The 19907-nt window shown below is 52.5% G+C and overlaps 1 protein-coding gene across 1 annotated transcript in view; it reads left to right on the top strand.

Moving 5' to 3' along the window:
* The window catches only part of MRPS6 (mitochondrial ribosomal protein S6), a 66286-nt gene extending 50076 nt beyond the window's left edge, over nucleotides 1-16210 (top strand). Inside the window, exon 3 of the mRNA XM_056109269.1 lies at nucleotides 15605-16210. Within this exon, the coding sequence (XP_055965244.1) occupies nucleotides 15605-15794 (190 nt within the window). The 3' untranslated portion in view covers nucleotides 15795-16210. The remainder of the gene's footprint in view (nucleotides 1-15604) is intronic.
* The last annotated feature ends 3697 nt before the right edge of the window (nucleotides 16211-19907 follow it).

Raw genomic sequence — 19907 nt, 5'->3', positions numbered from 1 at the left:
TGATTCGCAGCTGGTGCTGAAATGAGCTTCAGCACTGGCCTGAGCAGAGTCACACTGCACACCACGATAGGGGGATGTGTGTGTGGTGCATGTGTGCATGTGTGTGCGCATGCTGTGGGGTGGGAGGCGTGTCCTTGGCCTTCGAGGCCCACCGTGCATATTTCGTTCTTTGATCGGTTCCCCTGGTTGCCGGCCAGTAACCCCTGAAGAGTGTGTGGGAGGCGTTGCTAGGCAACATGGGAGGCATCGTGGCTGGCCGTGTGGAGGGGAGTGGAGGGGGGCGGGCTGGAGGTCACCCGGGCAGCATTTCTGAGCCTTACCCACACCCCACGCGGCGGCTCGGGGGAATGGCGAGGAGGGCTCTGAGTCATGGGCTTGTTGTGTTTCCAAGGATCCTGTAAATCCAGGCCGGGCCCCCAGCGGCCCCTTACCCAGGTGCAGGATTTGGCTTCACCCCAGCCTGGTGTGACCAGCAGCCCAGAGTCCAGCCTCATGTCTGGTCTCCAGGTGTCTGGCTGCCCCGTCCAGCAAGGTGGTGCTAATGTCCCGGGTTGGGTGGATGGCGCAAGGTCCTGGCCCTGCACCGCCGCAGACAGCCCCCGCCCCACCTTCCCGGGCCTGCAGGGAGTGTGTCGCTGTCCCATCACTCATCTTCACGTTGGGCTTGTGTTTGTGGTTCTTTTCCTTCTGGGCTTCCCTGCAGGGGAGAGAAGCGACGTCCCCGGGTGTGTTATATGGACCCATTAAGTGGAGACACAGTCGGGGATTTCAATTGTCCAGTGAGCCAGGGGATTCTTACTTCAAGCTTGTTTTGCTTTTCCTGGGTTTTTGGGTTTGTTTTGTTCTGTTTGGGTGCCACACCTGGCATGCTCAGGGCTCTGCTACACTCAGGGATCACTCATGGTGGGACTCTGGGGACCATGTGGGTAGTGGAGATTAAACCCGGGTCCACAGCAGGCCAGGGCGAACGCTCTGCCCACTGTACCATCTCTCCAGTCACTTTCAGCTTATTTTTCTGTGATAAATTTGTGTTCTTTATCAAAGGGTGATCATTGAGTCACAAGTCATATCACTAGTCATATGGATATGCTTCTCCTGGAAGTGGAATGAGTGTGTATGTATGCATGTGTGTGTGTGTGTGTGTGTGTGTGTGTGTGTGTGTGTGATGTGAGGAGTCTTACATCATCTCATCCCTTCTAGATGTAGCTAATGCACATTAGCCGATAAACGGGCGAGACGCCTTTCAGCGGCGCATCCTCTGTTACCAGTTTTATTTGACCGCACTGCACTGCCTTCTGTTCCGATTGTACTTCCCAGCCGTCTTCACGGAACTTCCGCTCAGTGCCCAGCGGAGGTGGGGTCGGGCTAGTTGCCCCCTGGCAGTGAGGGGTGATGGTTCGCACAGTGGAGGCAGAGGGCAGACGATGTTTCCTCGGCTCCCGCCCGGCCATTCACCCTGCAGGGGTTTGTACTGGGCGTTTGGCTGGTTTGGTGAAGGTGTGAGAGACACGCAGTCAGTGTCTCCCGTGGCTGGGGTGCTCGGCCCTGGGCGTGCCCGCACTTTGGGAGTGATGAAGAAGGGACAAGGGATTTTTTTTTTTGCTTTTTGGGTCTCACCCAGAGATGCACACGGGTTACTCCTGGCTTTGCACTGAGGCATTACTCCTGGTGGTGCTCAGGGAACCATATGGGATGCTGGGAATCGAACTCGGGTCAGCCATATGCAAGGCAAATGCCCTACCCGCTGTGCTATAGTTCCAGCCCTGAAACAGGGGATTTGAACCTTGTCTGGTGCAGCCTTTCAGATGTTTGCAGCGCTGTTTCAGCAGGCCTATATTTATGTCAAATGTAACAGGCATTTGTAGTTTTGGGGAGGCACTGATTTGGGGGTGTGGGGTGCAAGAGCCCTCCCCTTTTAAAATTTTTTTATTTAGTATACATATATATATATATATCTTAATACTTTATTTAAACACCGTGGTTTACGGATTGTTCATAGTCCAGTTGATTTGGGCATTGGATGTTCCAGCAGCAATCCCCCCACTTGAGGGGTCTTCCCTCCAGCCTGGTCCCCTTTTACCTCAGCCACAACCCTGAAGCTTGCCCCCTTAGCAGGCATACAGCAGTGATTTGTGCTATGCATGGCTTGACAGCTGAATGGCTAAAGGAATTGTCAAAGATGCTTCAGTAGGGGCCAGAGTGATAGTACAGTGGTAGGGCTTTTGCCGTGCACGTGGCCGACCCGGGTTTGATTCCCAGCATCCCATATGGTTCCCGAGCATCACCAGGAGTAATTCCTGAGTGCAGAGCCAGGAGTAACCCTGTGATCGTCGGGTGTGACGGGAATGAGACCCGAGCCTCTCACTGGACTCCAGCCCACTGTGCTCTCTCCAGCCCTCCAGGGGGTGCTGGCGACTGTCGAGGTTCTCCAGTCTCTAGGATTTGACTGTGTGGGGCACACGGGAGCCTACAGGGTCACCTGCCCAGACTGAACCTCGCCTCCCTGTTGCAATCACTTCCGAGATGTCTGCTTTTGCCGCCCTGTTCACAAGCCCGAGTAAGCCAGAGACAGGTGAGAACAGAGTGTCCCAGTGACTTGAAGGGGTCACTGGTGTGCGTTGGTATATCAGATGTATGCCTGCCCCCTACTCCAGATGTGGTCATTATATGCCCAACTCATTAACATGGTCAGTTCCTACTGTTTTTTCCCCCTCTCTCCCAGAAACGTGTGAATCTGTGAGTTCACTTGCCCCACCAGAGTCCCTGAGGGTGACGCTCCCAGAGTGATGTACAGAAGCTGGGCAGGCCACTTCTCCACAGCTGGGCGGCGTTTTAAAGTGTTACTACGAGAGGGGCTAGAGCCATTTCACCGTGGAGAGGGCGCTTGCCTTGCACCCGGCTCTACCGGTTTGGTCCCCCCCGCATCCCAGATGGTTCCCCGAGCCTACCAGGAGTGATCCCTGAACACAGGGCCAGGAGTAAGCACTGAGCACAGAGCCAGGAGTGAGCCCTGAGCACAGAGCCAGGAGTACGTCCTCAAGTGCTGGCCGCTGTGTATTCCACCAGGCCTCCCGGTGGAGCTTGGGGGCGGGGTGGGTGAGGGTTCACTTTTTCAGGACAGGACTGTCTCTGATCCCTATGATGCCTCTGCACCCCTTTCCCTGGCGCAGTTGCTGCCCCCTGTCAGCTGTCCCCTGGGTGGTGTGAATTTAGAGGCCTCCCCCCTCCCCCCCGCCCCCCCGACTCTGCTCCGAGCCGGGCAGCCTTGGAAGAGCCCCCTGTCAAGGGGTTATGTCTATTGTCTGTCTCATCCATTCTGTGGGCGAGGCCATGAGGGCTCAGGAAGGCCCCTGGGGATAGAGGTGACAGCGCCCGCCCTCTCAGTCCCACATCAGCCGCCCGTCTCCTGGCTTTCCCTCCCGGATTGCGTGCCTCTTCCCCCAGGAGGGACTGGATTTCCGGGGCAGCCGTGGGACAGTTGGAAAGCCACATGGCCAGTGTGCCAAGAGCTCCCTGATGGGGTTGGAAGGTCCAGCTAGGATGCCCCCTCCTGCCCCACCTCTGCACTGCTGGACAGCAGGTGAGGGTCGGTGCTCTGCATGGCTCCATCGCTGTCCTCTGTCCTCCCCTCCCTGGGGCTGGGAACCGTGGCCAGGCACTGGTATGGTCCCCTGCCCCCCCCCCCCCCTCGACCCACGTGCGCGATGCCCTTCTGTTTACGGGGAAGCAGGATGATAAAAATAACTGGCTCAGGCTGAATCAGTGGAATTTTACTGACTCGCTTCCCTGCTCGTCACTCCTGCCGGGCTGGCGCTGGCGCTCTCGGGGAGACGCCTCCCTCCTCCCTGGCTTCTCTGTCCCAGCATCTCGTGGCCCTGCCCCCCCCCAAGCCCCGTCCAGGCCAGCCCTCATCTCCTCCCTCCTCCCCTCTGGGCACCAGAACCTCCTTTGGGCCCCAGGATGTGCTGAGGGAGCCAGATAGTGGCCCCTGAGGCAGGTAGACAAAGGAACAAGGAATGGAGCTTTTCCTGCTGCGGTGTCGGTGTCGGGGCTGCCCTCTCTCTGTGTGTGGGGGGGGATCCTTCCTACCTTTACCGAAGCGCCCCGAGATGCATGCGGCTGGCTCTGAAAGCCGCCCCCCCCCCCCAACTCTCCGCCTCCCCGCCCCCTCCCACCCTGAGCCCCGAGCTGGAAAATTCCACTTGTCTGCCAGGGGGGAAGGGAGGCTGGGAGGGAGTGTGTGACACAAAGAACCTAACCCAGCCTCCAGCGGGGCTCCCAGGGGGTGGGGGCGGGGGGTAACCAGGAGCTCAGCTCAGCCCTTCCCACGCCTGCCACGCCAGGCCACCACGTGGGGGACAGTCCCAGGAGCGAGGGCTGAGAGCTCTGTGCGAGAGCCTGTCTGGTGGGGCGGGGGAGGACCGGGCGCTGGTGGGGTTGCCATCTGCCCTTGCTACGCTGCATCGTTGGAGAACCTTGAGTCTGGTGGCCTGCACTTTGGTGCTGCGATGGGCCCGAGCCCAGAGCAGGGGACCGTGGCATCCAGGCGGGGGTTGCTAGCTCTCACTCTGGCCTCCAGCGCTGGGAACTGGGGACTGCCCAAGCCTCAGGGGTTGGACCTTGGCTGGGACAGCCTACCCTGACCCAGGGCCCTGCAGAAAAGTGGGCGCTATTCTATAGGATGGAGAGACGCATGGCAGAGGCTGGCGCCCCGTGGACACACACACACACACACACACACACACACTGTAGGGGGGGTCACACTTGTGGTCTAGCCTTTGGGTGGCCCACTGGCCCACGATACCCTCTCCCGGACAGCCTGCTCCCCGAAGCAGAGACCACCCAGCAAGTCCTCTCGGATGGTGGAGCTTCCCTTCCTTTCCAGAGGTGCCCACCCCGAGATGCCCCCGCTGGCTCCAAAGCCTGCCCTCCCCCTCTCACCATGAACCCCTGGTGCTGCTGGCCAGGCTCTGAGCAGGCCCAGACCATCCAGCCTTGCCCCCCGCAGGGCAGAGCCCTTCCCCCCCCCCACGCACTGTAGTTGTGGCGTCTCCCTGACATGGCCCATCGTGGGCAGCGGGGCAAAGTGGCTCTTTGGAGAACATTTCGCCCGCTCAGGACCTGCTTTTGACCTGAAGGTGGTCACTGTCACCACCACCTTTCTGGACTGTTCTGCTGGAATCTGGGCACCCCAGGTTTCGTTCCTTTCCACACCCAAGGGGGCAGGGCCACAGAGGGAGCCCCTATCCCGCCCCCCAGGAGGGGAGGACTCCCAGCAAACAGGAGTAGCCACAGGGGTTGGTGTCTATTCCTCAAAGAAGTTAGATTAGGGGTGGGATGGGGGGGGTGGTGCTCATGTTGTCTTTGAAGTGGGGCCATCAGGCGACGGGATCCCCACAGCAGAGAGAGAGGCAGTCTGCTCTCTGCTCGGTGTTGGAAAACACCTGTCTCACCCCCAAGGCACCTGTGGAGGGGACAGCCGTGTGTGTGTGTGTGTGTGTGTGTGTGTGTGTGCGCGCGCGCGCACATGTATGTGAGTGCGTGTGCGTGTGTGTGCCTGTGTGTGTGCTTGCATGTGCGCGTGTGTGTATATATGTTGTGTATGCCCATGCAGCTGTGGTTAATAACGTTGCTTTGTAGAGTTTTGATAAATGGAATCACAGGAAGGGCCTGAGGGACATCTCAGTGGTTGAGGACTGGTTTTGATAGTGTGAAGCCCTGGGTTGGACCCTCTGCACCCCAAAATAAATAAAAGAAAAACTGCCCCGAGCCGTGACATGGGATGAATTTGGGTGGAGTGGCCTCGGTTTCGTGTCACTGGCTGCTCGTGTTCTTCGATCCCGGAAGCAGAGGTTCCTTCCGGCGAGCTCCCTGCCAGGGCACGTGGGGGGGCTCTGTTCGTGACTACCCTCATTTCTGGGGCCCCAGGAGCAACTCCTCAGGGGCGTCCTGAGGCCTAGTTCCCGGCAGCCCTTGGGACTGACCTCTCTCTGGCCACTGTTCCCGAAGGTCAGGATTGAGTGTACCCCACTTGGGGGCTTTTGTTTTCAGTCATATCCGTGTCACTCAGGGGCTATCCCTGGCTCTGTGCTCAGGGATCACTCCAGGTGGGGCTCGTGGGTACCTTACGGGATGCTGGGGATCAAACGGGTAGACCACGTGCAAGGCAAACACGGCCACTGGACCTTCAGCTGGCCTGAACTGGCTGCAGTTTTCACGCACCAGGTCTGCCGGAGAGGGGAGAGGGCAGCCCTCCTGGAATTGGAGAAGTGCCGGAGGGATGCGCCCAAGGGGGCTGTGGAGACCAAGAGGCACGGGGTGCCAGGACAAAAAGCAGCCGTGGCAAGTGGCGCCCCCACCAGCCTGCCCAGCCAGCACTGCCCAGCACTGTCCAGCACTGTCCCCAGCTGTCCTGCCCCCAGCCCAGAGCCAGTGTTGGCCCAGACACAGATGGACCCGTGCCCATGGTGACTGTCACTTGGTGCTTATCACCCTCTGGTCATCTGTGCCCCAGGGCTCATGTGAGTGGAGGCGGTCACCACCCCCACGGTCTTCAGGATGCTGGAAAATTCCATAAGGTGCCCGAGGCTGTCTTCCCAGATAGACAGGGTCCTGGGGAAAGGCTGGAGCCTTCCCGCCTGCCAGGAGGGACCCTGCAGATGCAGGACTAGCTCTGCACACAGTGCTCTCCGTCCCGGCGCCCATCTGGCCCAGGCCCCCGTGGATCCCTGACCCTGCAGGTCTCTCTGTTCCGTCTCCTCCCTTGTGAGTCCTGGGCACACAGCACCTCCAAAGGATAGACAGGGTGCCCAGGGCCAGAGTCCCAGGTGTCACCCCATGGGGTTCCCACGCATCATCCTGTGTATCCCCTGTGTATCCCACCCGCATCACCCTGTGCTCCCCCCCATCCATCCTCTCATGCACACCCTGCCCTCCCCCCCCCCCCCCCCCCCCCCCGCATCCTGTTCCTCAATGACACCTGTTCTGGTGCTTCCTTCTTCCCCCTTGGCTGTGGAGAGCAGCGGAGGTTCTCCCCCGTGGAGAGCTGACACTCCCCTCTCGCTCCCTAAACGTGTCCAGGCATCTGGCCTCTGGTCCCGTCCCCTGCTTCCTGCAATACCGCCAGGCTCGCAGGCCTTGGGGGCCCTGGTCTGGACTGTTGAGGACACAGGTCTTCATCCTGCATCCCATAGGGCCCTCCGAGCACCACCACGAATCATTCCTGAGTGCAGAGCCAGGAGTAGCCCCTGAGCATCACCAGGTGTGATCCCCAAATGTGGGAGACATTGCAAGGCTTAGTTGGGGCAGATAGGGGTGAGGATTGAGCCCCCGAGACTTGACCCCAGCAAGACGAGGGTAGCCCCGGAAGCTCCCCTTTTGGCTTCCCGGCAACGGTCCCTCTCTCCACTGGTCAATGTCAGCTCAGTGGAACAGTGCCAGGGGACATTGGGCAAAAGGGACCCCAACCAAAAGGAATTAATTATCATCCATTTTACCTTATTTTATTTTTTTCTTTTTGGGTCACACCCAGCAATGCACAGGGGTTACTCCTGGCTCTGTACTGAGGAATTAGTCCTGGCCGTGCTTGGGGGACTATATGGGATGTTGGGAATCGAACCTGGGTCGGCTTCGTGCAAGGCAAACACCCTAGCCACTGTACTATCATTCCAGCCCCCCCCCCCCTTTTTTTAATGTAGGAGTACTGCTATTTATTCAGCTATTGATTAAGCTGATCGAATTGGGCATGAACTCCACATTGCTTTTTTTTTTTTTCTTGAATCACTATGAGAAACTTGTTCTTATTTTGTGCAAGTGTGTTCTGGAAGTGCCCCTCAGGTGTTTGTTTCTTGCCCCTTAGGGTATATCAGGCTGACCGACCTGGCAATAAAAGAATCTCTCTCCCAGGTGCTCCCTGAGCCTCTGTCTCTGTCTCTGTTTCTGTTTCTCTCTCTCTCTCTCTTTTTCTCTCTCTCTCTCTCTTTCTCTCTTCCTTCCCCCCACATACTACTCACCCCCCCCCCCCCCATAGGGAGAGCTGCCACAGCCTGCAGTCAGCCCAGTGACTCCTGCGTGTCGAGAGTAATACTGAAAAGCCAAAAAAATGCTTTTAAAAGGAGGAAGACTTGGACCAGGCCCAGGAAAGAGGTGGTAGGGGCTGCCTTTAGGGTCAGAGATCAGCGTGGTGGAAGGTGGCAGGTGAAGGGGGTAGGACCTGGCCCTCCTGGGTGGTCTGAGTGGAGATCAAGCTGCATACTCTGGTGGAAGAGGAGATGGCTGGATGACGGGTTAGATCCTGAGGCTGTGTGGAGTGGAGCGTTCCTGCCCAGGCCAGTGGACACTAGGGTTTGTGATACTTTTATGTCGTTTTAACATCAGCCTTACAGGGGCGCTATTGAGGCACATATTTAAAGTGTGCAATGTAATAAAGATCCATGTCTGTACGTGCGCATCGGATCACCATAGACGAGAGTGAAGAGTTTGGTTAATCCACAGGTTTCCTTCTGCCTGTGGCTTTTTTTTCTGTCCAGTTGACCTCAGGTCACTGCTGATTCTTTCTTTCTCTCGTGTTCTATAATTCTGCTTAGATTGACTCAGACAGTATGTACTCTTATTTTCTTTCCAGTCTTTTAAAAAGTTATTTTATTTACTTCCCCCTTCATTATCGCTTTTGTAGCTTAGGTAATGCGGTTGGTTAGACGTTAGTTAATGTTTATGATTTTCATGTAGTTCTGCATCTCACCGTCACCAAGCGGTCCAAGACCATTTGTCATTGCCAATCCCCCCCCCCACCCACCACCACCACCATTGCCCTTACATTAACTTCTAGCCTCGCCTCTTCCTCCCCACCATCCTCCCCTGCTCTCTCCCTCCTCTGCTGGCTAACCACGCTTCTGGCATCCAGGGCCAAGGGCTTGTCATTGTTCAGTCTTGGAACCCTTTCTATGGTTTGTCACTCTTGTTCCTTTTTGCTCAGTTTACTTTTCAGGTCATCATCCTACACTGTACCTTTTGTGCAGGGATTGACACTGTTTTATGGATATACCTATGAACTTAGCACGTTGGTGGGTCTCCCATGGTGGCGCCCATATGGTGGTTAGGGTCGAAGCAGCTGTGAGCATTCAGGTACAGGAAGTGGTGGAGACTCAAAGCTTGAATTTTCTGTAGAAACACTTAGGAGTGGAATGACTCGATCATAGCAGCAGGTGATTTTCTAAGAAAATGCCAACGTCTCCCAAGGGGTGTGCAGGTCCACCTTGCCCCTTGGCAAGAGATGCCAATTCCTGCTCATTTTTGCCAGCACCAGTCATTCTGATGAACTGGTTTCTTGCCCACCAGTCTGACCCTGCCTCTCTGTGCTTCTAATTTGCATTTCTCTAATCTCTCCGTGATACTGAGCATCTTTTCATGTGCCGCTTTGCCACTGTATTATCTTTTCATCAAAAGCTTGTTCAAATCTCATGCCTGTTTCTAAAATTAAATTTTGAACGTTTCTTTTTTTTTTTTTTTACATTGTGGATGCAAGTTCTTTGGCAGATACGTGATTTGCAAATTCTTTGTCTGTGGCATGTCTTTTATTATTTGTGTGTGTGATGCTGGGGATGGAACCCACAAGCTTTGTTTGGGATGGGCAAATGCTCTATCCCTGAGCGGTGTCAGCCCTCTCTCGTTATCATTTTATCTGTATCTTTCAAAGAGCGATTTTCAGTTGTGATAATTAATTCTGGTAAGTTTATAGGTTTTTGCCACAGAGATGGTATAAGGGAATCTTCCTTAAATCAAGGTTCAGGTTTTCACTTGTGTTTGCCTCTAGTTTTATAACTTGAACATTAAGATCCATGTTCAATATGAGTTCATTTTTGTGTGTTTCATTTATGAATCAAATTTTTGCATATGTACATCACTTTGTTCCCACAACATATATTGAAAAAACTGCCCTTTCTCCACTGAATTTCCTTTGTACCTTCTTTCAAAACCACCAGCATGGAGTTTAGGTTCTGTTCCTCACTCTGTATCTGATTCTCTTCCTGTTTGTGTGTCTTTCTATGACCACCGTTCCATGCCAATTGCCATAACTTCGTCTTAATTATTTTTTGCAATAGCTTCATAGTAAGTCCTGAAATCTTAATCTCTTTAATCTTTAATCTCCCAACTTTAATTTTTTTTTTTTATCAGCGTTGGCTATACTAGGTCCTTTGATTTGTTGTTTGAACTTTAGAATCAGTTTGTCAGTTTAAATGGGTGTTCTAGAATTTTCAGTGAGATGCTTTTGAATCTATATATCCATATGAGAATTGACATTCAAGCAGATTGGCTCTTTCATATCCATGAACATGGTCTGTCTCCAGTTCCGCAGGCGTTCTGTTTCCCCCAGCAAAGAGCATTGTTCTTATAGATCTTATGTACCTTTTGCCAAATGTGTTTAATTAGTGGTATATAACTTTAGGGTCAGGTTATCTGTTGCTTGTATATAGTTGATTTTTGTTTCATGCAACTTTGCTAAACACACTATTTTAACAAATTTTGTCTCCTGGATTTTTAAAATATTCACACACAATCATATCACGTACAAATACAGTTATTGTATGCCTTTTACTTCTTTTTTTCTTCAGTGAGAATCTTCAAATAAATGGAGATCAGCAACAGTGAGAGAGATCCTGTTTATTCTCCCTCCTAAGGGAGAATCATTCAGACATATCATATGGTATAATGTTAATTGTAGATTTTCTGATATGACCCTTAGAAGGTTGAAATGGGTTCTTTTAATCCATCTCTGCTGAGAGAATTTTATCTGGATTAAAGAAGGGGTATTTTCTTTTTTGCATTCGATAAGTTACATAAGTTTTTTATTTTTTCCATTTGTTGGTATGATGACTTACGTTCTTGATTTTGAAATGCTAAGTCAACTGGTCTTGAATTTGTGGGATTAATCCTATTTGATCTTGATATATCCTTCTCATATGTGATACTAGCCAATTTGTTTTTTTGTTTGTTTGTTTGTTTGTTTTTTTATGTAGGAGTACTGCTATTTATTCAGCCACTGATTAGGCTGATTGAATTGGGCATGGACTCCACCTTACTTTTTTTTTTTTCATTTTTTTCTAATTTTATTTATTGAATCACCATGAGAGCAGTTACAAAGTTTCTGGGTTTAAGTCTCGCTCATACAATGAAACACCCGTACCTTCACCAGTGTCCATTCTCCACCTCCAAAAGCCTGAGTATAACCCTCTTCCATACCCTTCCCCTACCTGTGTGGCAGATGATTTTCACATTACTCTCTCTCCACTTTGATTACATTCAATATTTTGACACCAGACCCACCATTATTATTTGGGATTTTACCCCAACACTCAGATATGCTGAAAAGGCAACAGTAGACAATTTGTTTTCTATTTCTGGTTATGAATAAATTATGATGTTGCGTGGCTGCAGTAGTGGCCGCGCAATTTTGAAATTACAAAATTTTAACGATTAAATCTGGGGGGATTTCTGCCAAAATCTGCTGGGTTCCGAGATTTGTTCCTGAGTCTCTTGGATCATGGCCGTTAAGCAACTTGATCAGGAGCCAGAGAGGCCTTTCGTGGGCAGCGACTCGGGGTCTCATTGGGGCAGGGAGGAAAGGACCGGCTCCACCCCCATCCTGTGAGACCCCGTGTGTCTCGTCACTGCAGGACCAAACCTGACTGTCCAATGACCTTTGGAGGATGGTGGCCACAGAGCCACCAAGGGGGAGCAAGCGGAGGGACAGCAATCTTTCCCCCTGGGGTGGCCCAGCGACAGTAACCTACTGCAGGGTCCGGATGCATTTCTTCCAAAAGCCACTGGGTTTCGAGATTGGTTTCTGAGTCTCTGGGATCATGGCCATTAAGCAGTTCAATCAGGAACCAGAGAGGCCATGTCTCCAATTATATAGCTGAGCCAGAGGTGGTTCGTGGGTGTGTCTCCCACATACCTAATTTTTGCCCGTTTACTTTCTTGGTAAACCTTGCCCCAAGTTTTTGGGGTCTGACCAAAGGCACAGCAGCAATTTTGGGGTATCTGGAAGTCTGAAGGCGCCATCAGGCTGCTGATACACTCGCCTTACAGGTGCAGATTGACCTGCTGGCAGCACCATACCCCCAGCCAATTTGTTAAAAGTCTCGTGTAGAAACTTTCATTTGTGTTCATGAAGATACTGCTTATTTTTGTTGTTGTTTGTTTCTCTTTTGTGTGCTTTCTGGTCTTAGAATCAGGGTAGTGTTGGCAGAGAACAGACTAGAAGGTCTTTCCTAGACTCTGGGCCACTTGTGTCAGAAGTGGGATTTCTGTCTTGCTTGTTAGGGAGAATTTTGTCAGTGATGCCATTTGGGCCTGTGCATTTCTTTGATGAGTTTGTTGAGAAGGTTTTCCACTGCGGTTTAAATTTATTTGAACAAGGAAGGCCTAGTTAATCATTCATTTTTTTCTTGAATGAGTTTGTGTTTGGGGGTTGGGGTGGGGCTCGCAGGCCTTATTCAGGAGACCCCCAGCAGCGGTGGGGGTGGGGGCGGGGGTTAGGATGGTCCCATTGACTCCCTGGCAGCTGGGCCTGTGAGGATGCTGTGCTCTGAGGATCCTGTTGGGGTGGGGGGGTGGGGGCGGACCACTTGGGTCACCCTAGCAGTGCTCAGGGACTTCCAGGCCCACGGAGGTGGTCTGTGGTGCCTGTAGTGAACCCATGAACCTTACCCAAGCAGCATCTCTCTGGCTCCTGAATAAGTTTTACATGTTGGTATTTTTCAGCTATTCCCCTCCTCTTCCCTCTTTCTGTCCTCCTCTTCCTCTTTTCCCATTTATTCTGCTCTTCTTTTTATCTAGTTTCCTAGAATGGAAGCGCAGATTGTTTCCTCAGATGGTTGATTTTGCGACCTTGCAAGGTGCTAAAGTAAGTTTCTGCTGAATATTGTTTTATTTTGTTTTTTGGGCCACACCCAGTGATGCTCAGGGGTTTCCTCCTGGCTCTGTAGAACTGCACCGTAGCAGTGTCCTCTCGTTGTTCATCAATTTGCTCGAGCGAACCCAGTAATGTCTCCATTGTGAGACTTGTCGTTACTGTGTTTGGCGTGTTGGATACGTCACGAGTAGCTTGCCAGGCTTTGCCATGCAGGCGGAATACTCTTGGTAGCTTGCCGGGCTCTCCGAGAGTGGTGGAGGGATCGATCCTGGGTTGGCCAGGTTGGCCGCATGCAAGGCAAAAGCCCTACCCACTGTGCTATTGCTCCAACCCTCCTGGCTCTACACTTAGGAATTACTCCTGGTGGTACTCAGGGAACCATATGGGATGCCGGGGATCAAACCCAGTCAGCCATATGCAGGGCAAACGCCCTCCCCGCTGTACTATCGCTTCAGTCCCTGAGTATTGTTTAGTGGCATCCTCCAATTTTTGATACATTTTTTAGTTCATTCAAAATTCTTCATAATTCCCATATTGATTCTTTCGTTGACCCAAGCCTTATTTATACCTGTGTGTGGTTTCCAAATATTTGGAGGTTTTCCAACAAGCTTTTCCCCCTATTACTCATATCCCTTTAGATTTTTATCTTTGTCCATTTTTATTTATTTCCTGGTGTTGGGGCCACACCCAGCTGTGTTGGGGCTTACTCCTGGTACTGTTTCTGGTGGGCTGGGGGACCCGACAGGGTGCTGGCAATCGAACCCAGGTCAGCCGTGTAGGGGTGCTATCTCTCTGCCATCCTTTAGATTTCTCGAGACTCATTCTGTGCCCTCGAGTTGGGGGGGGGGGTGGTGGATATGGACGCTTAGTCAGTGTTCCTTGTGCCATGAGAGCAGCAGTGCATTGGGGGAAGGGTCTGTGGAGGCCAGACCCAGCTGACTGGTGGTCCCGTTAGCACCCCTCGCCCCACCCCCCTTCTCCTTGCAGAGACACCCATCGGTGAAGGGTGTTTAGGAAGGGCGTTTCCACCCTGCACCACGAGACCGCCAGGTGGTTCTGCCTCTTTCTCACTCCTGGCCTTCACACCCTGCGTGCTGACCTCTGTGACCTGGCACGGACACACCCAGGGCCGCGGCCTCTTCTCTGTGACCCCCCAGCTCTGTATCATTCCCTCCACCGTCACCAATAGTCACTTGAGTGACTCTTCATCCCCCCACCCCACCATCCCCCCAAGCTTGGCGAAGAGTAAATGGCTGCTCAGAAAGTTTGCGTAACCGTTTTGAGGCTCTTTGAATGAAATTGCACAACACGCTAGCCTTTTTTTGGTTTGTTTTTTCACCGCCTCCCCCTCCCCCCTTCCCTTCCAGCTTTCTTTCATGGCTGGGTTTTCAATTCGGTTTTCCCTCTGGTCCGTGAGAATCCTGCCATTCATGCCGTTGCTGCTGCCATCAAATATTTGCCAGGGCTCCGCTGGCACCCACCACCCTTCTTCCAAGGCAGTTGGATGCCAGTGGCGAGAGACAGACAGTGAACAGAGGACACAGTGCGTGCCCGTGGTAGCAGGAGGAAAGCAGTGGATGGGGCCAGAGAGTCGGGAGGAGGCGGCGGTTGCTTCAGGGTGGGGCGGAAGGAATCCTGGATGGGATAAAGCCCCGGAGAAGGCTGCAGACCGAGCAGAGCGAGTGGAGGTGGAGGTGGGGGGCCCCTTCTTTTGTCGGGTGGTAGGTGGGCGTGTCTGGGGGCCTCGCAAGATGCCCGTCTCTGCTGGCCTATGGGCAGAGGCACGTCCTCACAGCCAGGTTCTCGCGGAGACTGTGTCCCTTGCCGGCTGTGTCTAACTGCAGGGTCGTCTCAGCCATCCTGGGCCCTCTTTCTTTCTTTCTTTCTTTCTTTCTTTCTTTCTTTTTTCTTTCTTTCTTTCTTTCTCTCTTTCTTTCTCTCTCTCTTTCTCTCTTTCTCTCTTTCTCTCTTTCTCTCTTTCTCTCTCTCTCTTTCTCTCTTTCTCTCTCTCTCTCTCTCTCTTTCTCTCTTTCTCTCTTTCTCTCTTTTTCTTTTTTGGTCACACCCAGCGATGCTCAAGAGTTCCTCCTGGCTCTGCACTTCGGAATGACTCCTGGCGGTGCTCAGGGGACCCTGTGGGAAGCTGGGAATCGAACCCTGGTCGACCCTACCTGGTCGGCTATGTGCAAGGCAAATATATACCCTCCCCACTTTGCTATCGCTGCAGCCTGACCTGGACCCTTTTTCATGCCCTTCCTTTTGCGCAGAGGGGGAGCCTGGGGACCCTGCTCAGGGGCAGGAGGTCGCTCTTAGAAAACGGAGGGGGCCACAGACTGATGGCCTTCTAGACGTTTCCACGAAAGGGTTCTGCCACCTGGTTGGAAAATTCCGCCTTGGGGGATAGCAGGTGCCGCTCCTGATCCCGCTCACTAGGGCTCATCGTGTATGAAATGTCACATCACAGGTGTGTGTGTGTGTGTGTGTGTATGTGTGTGTGTGAGATTTTGCTGGCTGCAGAGTTTCCCCAGTGTGTCATGGGCAGGAGAGGTTGGCACCCCTCACCGATGCTGGCCAGGCAGGTGTGTGGCACCATCCTGCGGGGAGGGGGCAACATGAGGACATCGACCCTGAAGCGTGGCGTGGCTGCAGGGCCTGCTGTCGGCACTGACCCCATTTTCCCTGTGATTGCAGGTACTTCTTGGTGGACTTCCACGCACCAACCACCATGGTGGAAAGCATCATGGAGCACTTGTCCCGTGACATCGATGTGATCAGACCGAACATCGTGAAACACCCTCTGACCCAGGAAGTGAAAGAGTGTGCAGGGATCGTCCCCGTCCCGCTGGAGGAGAAGCTGTACTCCATGAAGAAGAAGAAGTAACGGAAATTCACCAGCTTGTAGCCCTGCATGTCGTTCTCTCGCTTTCGAGCATCCTGGATTAATCATTGATGAGCCTGACCTTTCTCTGAGAGTGTCTTACAGGTGGCGTTTGATTTGTCAGAGGTATTTTTAGTGCTAGGGCCCCCCACCCCCTCTGCTGGCCCCCTCTGCTGGGGAGCCACTTGCTTAGGGCAACGCTCTGTGACCCGTGGCACCAGGGCCTCCCCCTTGGTGTCATTTCATTATCATCAGTTCCTTGCCAGTGAGGGTTTGGGGCCCGACATCAACGCTTGAACACCGTGTGGAAGAGAGCAAACCGTGTGAACACTACCTCGGTTGATGGAGCTATTCAGACCGTTCCACCATGAAAAAAAAATAACAAATTGAAGACCACCATATTAGGCGAGGAATAACATGATCAGGGGAATAAATGCGATTCTAAAAGCTTAAGCAGGTTTCATCCTTTATCGCCTGCTGTGGCACCTGGGGGCAGCTGCTGTTCTTCATCAGAGCGTCAGAGGTGGGCGGGAGGGTTAGCTGGTGGCCCACGTGGCTGCGGGGAGGGAGGGGGCCGGGGAGCGTCTGCCCTTGACTGCTGGGCCCGTCCACAGAATCAGCGTCATTTTCTTTCATCTCACTGTTTCGTGTGGGCGCTGCTCTTGGTGCAGTGACGTGTGTGTTCCGTGACTGTCCCTTGCTCCCTCCCCTCTTTGCTGTCCCTGAGCTCCCATTGAATTCTGCTTCTCTCTCTCTCTCTCTCTCTCTCTCTCTCTCTCTCCCTCTCTCCCCCTCCCCCCCCAATCCCATCTGGCTCCTTGCTTTGGACTAAGTCGTGCATCCAGGCCTGTGACCTGTAACAGGCTGAGCTCCGAACTTAGAGGCACTTGTAATAAGACACATCTCTCCCCACCCCAAACCTACTCCCACCCCCACCTATTTTTTCCCCTCATATTCATAGATTTATTTATTTATTTATTTTTAAAAAACAGGCCCAGGAAATAAAGAGACAAGTTCTGTTTTGAGGGTGTTCTGCTCTGGCAAGGGAGAGAATCAGGGTTTGGGATGTTGTTAAATTTTTGACACAAAGCGCCAACTAGTCATGGCTGGTAATGGATGTAATTAGAGTTGCCATATTTAGCTCTTGGGAATGCTGGTACCCCGCAACATTTGACTGTCAGGTAAACAGCAAATCGTTTTGTTCACACAAGGTGGCTCCATATTTTGCATGGAATTTACCAAGAGGAAAAAAAATAAAATACTACCTTGTTTGTCTGAAATTCACAATTAGCTGGGGGATCCTGGATTTTATATGGTAGACTTGGTGTTGGTGGGCTCCACAGTGACTTATGTAAAGCCAGGAGTAGAAAGACGGTCACGTTCTCTCCATCCGCCTCTACCATCTGGGACCCAGGGTTACTGAGTTCTTGTCTTGCCTTGCAGAAAGGAATTTCAGGAGTAGACAAGCAGTGAAGTAAATGGATTTTATTTGGAGGGCTTTTGAAGGTATGGGGGGGAGGGAGGGAGAGAGGGAGGGAGGGGGGAGAGAGAGAGAATGAGAGAGAAAGAGAATGAGAGAAAAGAGAGAAAGAGAGAGGATGAAAATAACACGCTCAAGAGAACCTGGGTTTCTCCAGGGGCGGAGACAACCCCTACACACATCCCAGCATTGGGCATGAAAGCATGAAAGTCCACATCTCAAGAGGGGAGATCCAGGCAACACGTGCTCGGATGCCACCTGTGCTTGGCCACATGGGTGCAAGCAGCACTTGGGCTAGGACAGCATATGGGCACACTTCCTTTGTTCAAGGTGGCCTTTGTAGGGTTTCTCCAACCTGCCCCCATGTGGGGCTTATACCTAGGTCAAAGTCCGTTGCTAAGGAGGTTGTCTAGGAAGATTGAGTGGTGATTGGTTTTTAAAATTCCTTTCCTGGCCCAGGAGCTTCTCTGGGTCTGTTGCTGGTGCCAGGTGCGGGTCTTATCAGGCCTTAGTTCCTGTTTGTTTTTGTTTTTTTTTTTCTGTTTTTTCTATTTTCTGCAACGTTAGCTTTTGCCATTGCCTTGGGAGAGAGCCTTCCCTATCCTGCCTACGTCAGACTCACATAAGGGAATACATTTTTTTCAAATTGGGGGACCCACCTTCTGTGCTGGGGAGCCACTGTCCAAGGTGCTTCTGGCTACAGAGCACTGCCCCGCCCTCTGAGCCGTCTCCCCTCCCCCATCAGCCATGAAGACCATCTAGCCAAGGAGGTAGGGGGTCTGCTTGGCTCAGCAGAACTTTGAAGATGGAAGAGAAATCTTGGCCTTTCCTGACCTGCAGTGGGTGGTGATGAAGGGAGATTCGAAGAATCTAGAGGCTTTTCAATGAGAATGACTGGCTGAGGGGCCTAGGGCTGACTTCACACTCTATGCAGCCAGCCAGCTGACGAGCTCTCCGGTGAACTGAGAGTTCCTTCCTGGCCAGCTCTAGAGCTGCTGTGCTGTGAGCAGGACCCTGAAGCCTCAGGACCAGGGTCCTGTCCCCGCCAGTCTGCACCTGGAGGCGTGTCACCTGCCTGTCACTAAGGTGTGTCATCGCCTTGGAAGTGTGGCTTGGGAGGAAGAGGCTCTCAGCAGCGGGAAAGCTCCCCAGCTTCTCAGCTTCCCTCAGCAGCCCAGGGACAAAGCTCACCGCTTAAATTCAGGGACGTGTCCGTGACCTGGGGAACCTCTGGCATACTGGATCCCCTCAGCTGAGAGCAGGCAGCGACTGGGAGATGGGTTTCTCCCTCATTTTTCCTCCTCCTGAGGTCATGGGGCGGGTGTGGGAGGGGAGGAGGGCAGCGCCCCTGAGCCAGACACCAGGCTTCTAACCCACTCCTTTTTTTAAAAAAAAAAAAATTTAATGAATCACCGTGAGATAGTTACAGACTCACAAACTTTCATGATTGCATTTCAGTCAAACAATGATCGAGTATCCATCTCTCCACCACTGCCTGTTTTCCATACCAATGTTCCCAGTATCCCTCCTGCCACCCCCAGTATCCCTTTCCCACCCCCTGCCTCTGTGGCAGGCACATTCCCTCTTATGCTCTATGTCCTTTTGGGTGTTATGGTTTGCAATACAGGCGGCCATCATGTTTGGTCCATAGTCTACTTTCAGCACACATTATTAAGAGTCCGGAGTCGAACACCCCTCAAGGACAGAGAACAGAGCCGGTTGTGCAAATCACATAGGAGGTTTATTGCTCCAGCTAGCTGGGGTGCAAGTATCCACTTGGTGCAGTGGGTTTTAAGAAGGACCCCGAGCACTAGGTTCAGCAAGTTCTTGCACTTTCATCTTGGCAAGTAAGCATTACTCAACAAATTTCTATTACTTGCAGAGTTCACATATATTTGTTGTTTTGGCCTGCAACACCCTGTCCACCTCCCTGACAGTTACATTCCGGACACCTGATCTTATTCCGGGGAATGTAATCTTTGACTACGGCATCTGGTTTTTCTGCTTTCCTTGTTCCTGGAAGAGGCCTAAGTCACTCTGAGTCTGTCATGGCAGTTCTCCAGCTAAGCGGGTCCTAACAGCATCTCCCATCCCAAGAGAGCCCTCCCACCATCATTTACTTAGTGATCCCTTCTCCATCCCAGCTGCCTTTTCCCCCAGCCTGAGATCGGCTTCCAAGCCGTGATAACTCACTCCTTCTTGCCCGCCCCTGCCGTTGCTGCCCTTAGAGGCCTCCCCCCAAAGATCTCCTCTGGTATCCTATGAGAAAGGTGAAAAAAAGGCCCCTTTAGAGAGCAGTGGTTCACTCAGTCGCTCAGACCTGGAGGCTGGAAAGAGAAAGTCAAGTTGACCTTCGAAAATAGCCACTTCCTGTCTTGAGGAGTTTCCGGAAGGCCTGTGTGGGTTCAAGGTCCCTTCTGAATCCCCATGTACCCAGGGCTCCTGCTAATCCTCTTGGAGAGATTTGACCTTGACCCTTCGTGATCACATGCCATCTGGAATCCTCCCGAGGAGGGGCCTGAAGCCAGGTGCTAATCTCCAGCCAGACTCATGTCCACTCAGGTTAAGACAAAGCCTTTGTCTTTTGGCTCCAAGTGTGGCCACCTTGTTTTTTTGTGTGTGTTTTTCTCTTGTTT

Source organism: Sorex fumeus, unplaced genomic scaffold (genome assembly GCF_029834395.1).
Source record: "Sorex fumeus unplaced genomic scaffold, SorFum_2.1 ptg000265l, whole genome shotgun sequence".
NCBI classification, from domain to species: Eukaryota; Metazoa; Chordata; class Mammalia; order Eulipotyphla; family Soricidae; genus Sorex; species Sorex fumeus.
Note: the sequence above shows the minus strand (reverse complement) of the source record. Positions and strands in the feature narration are given on the sequence as shown.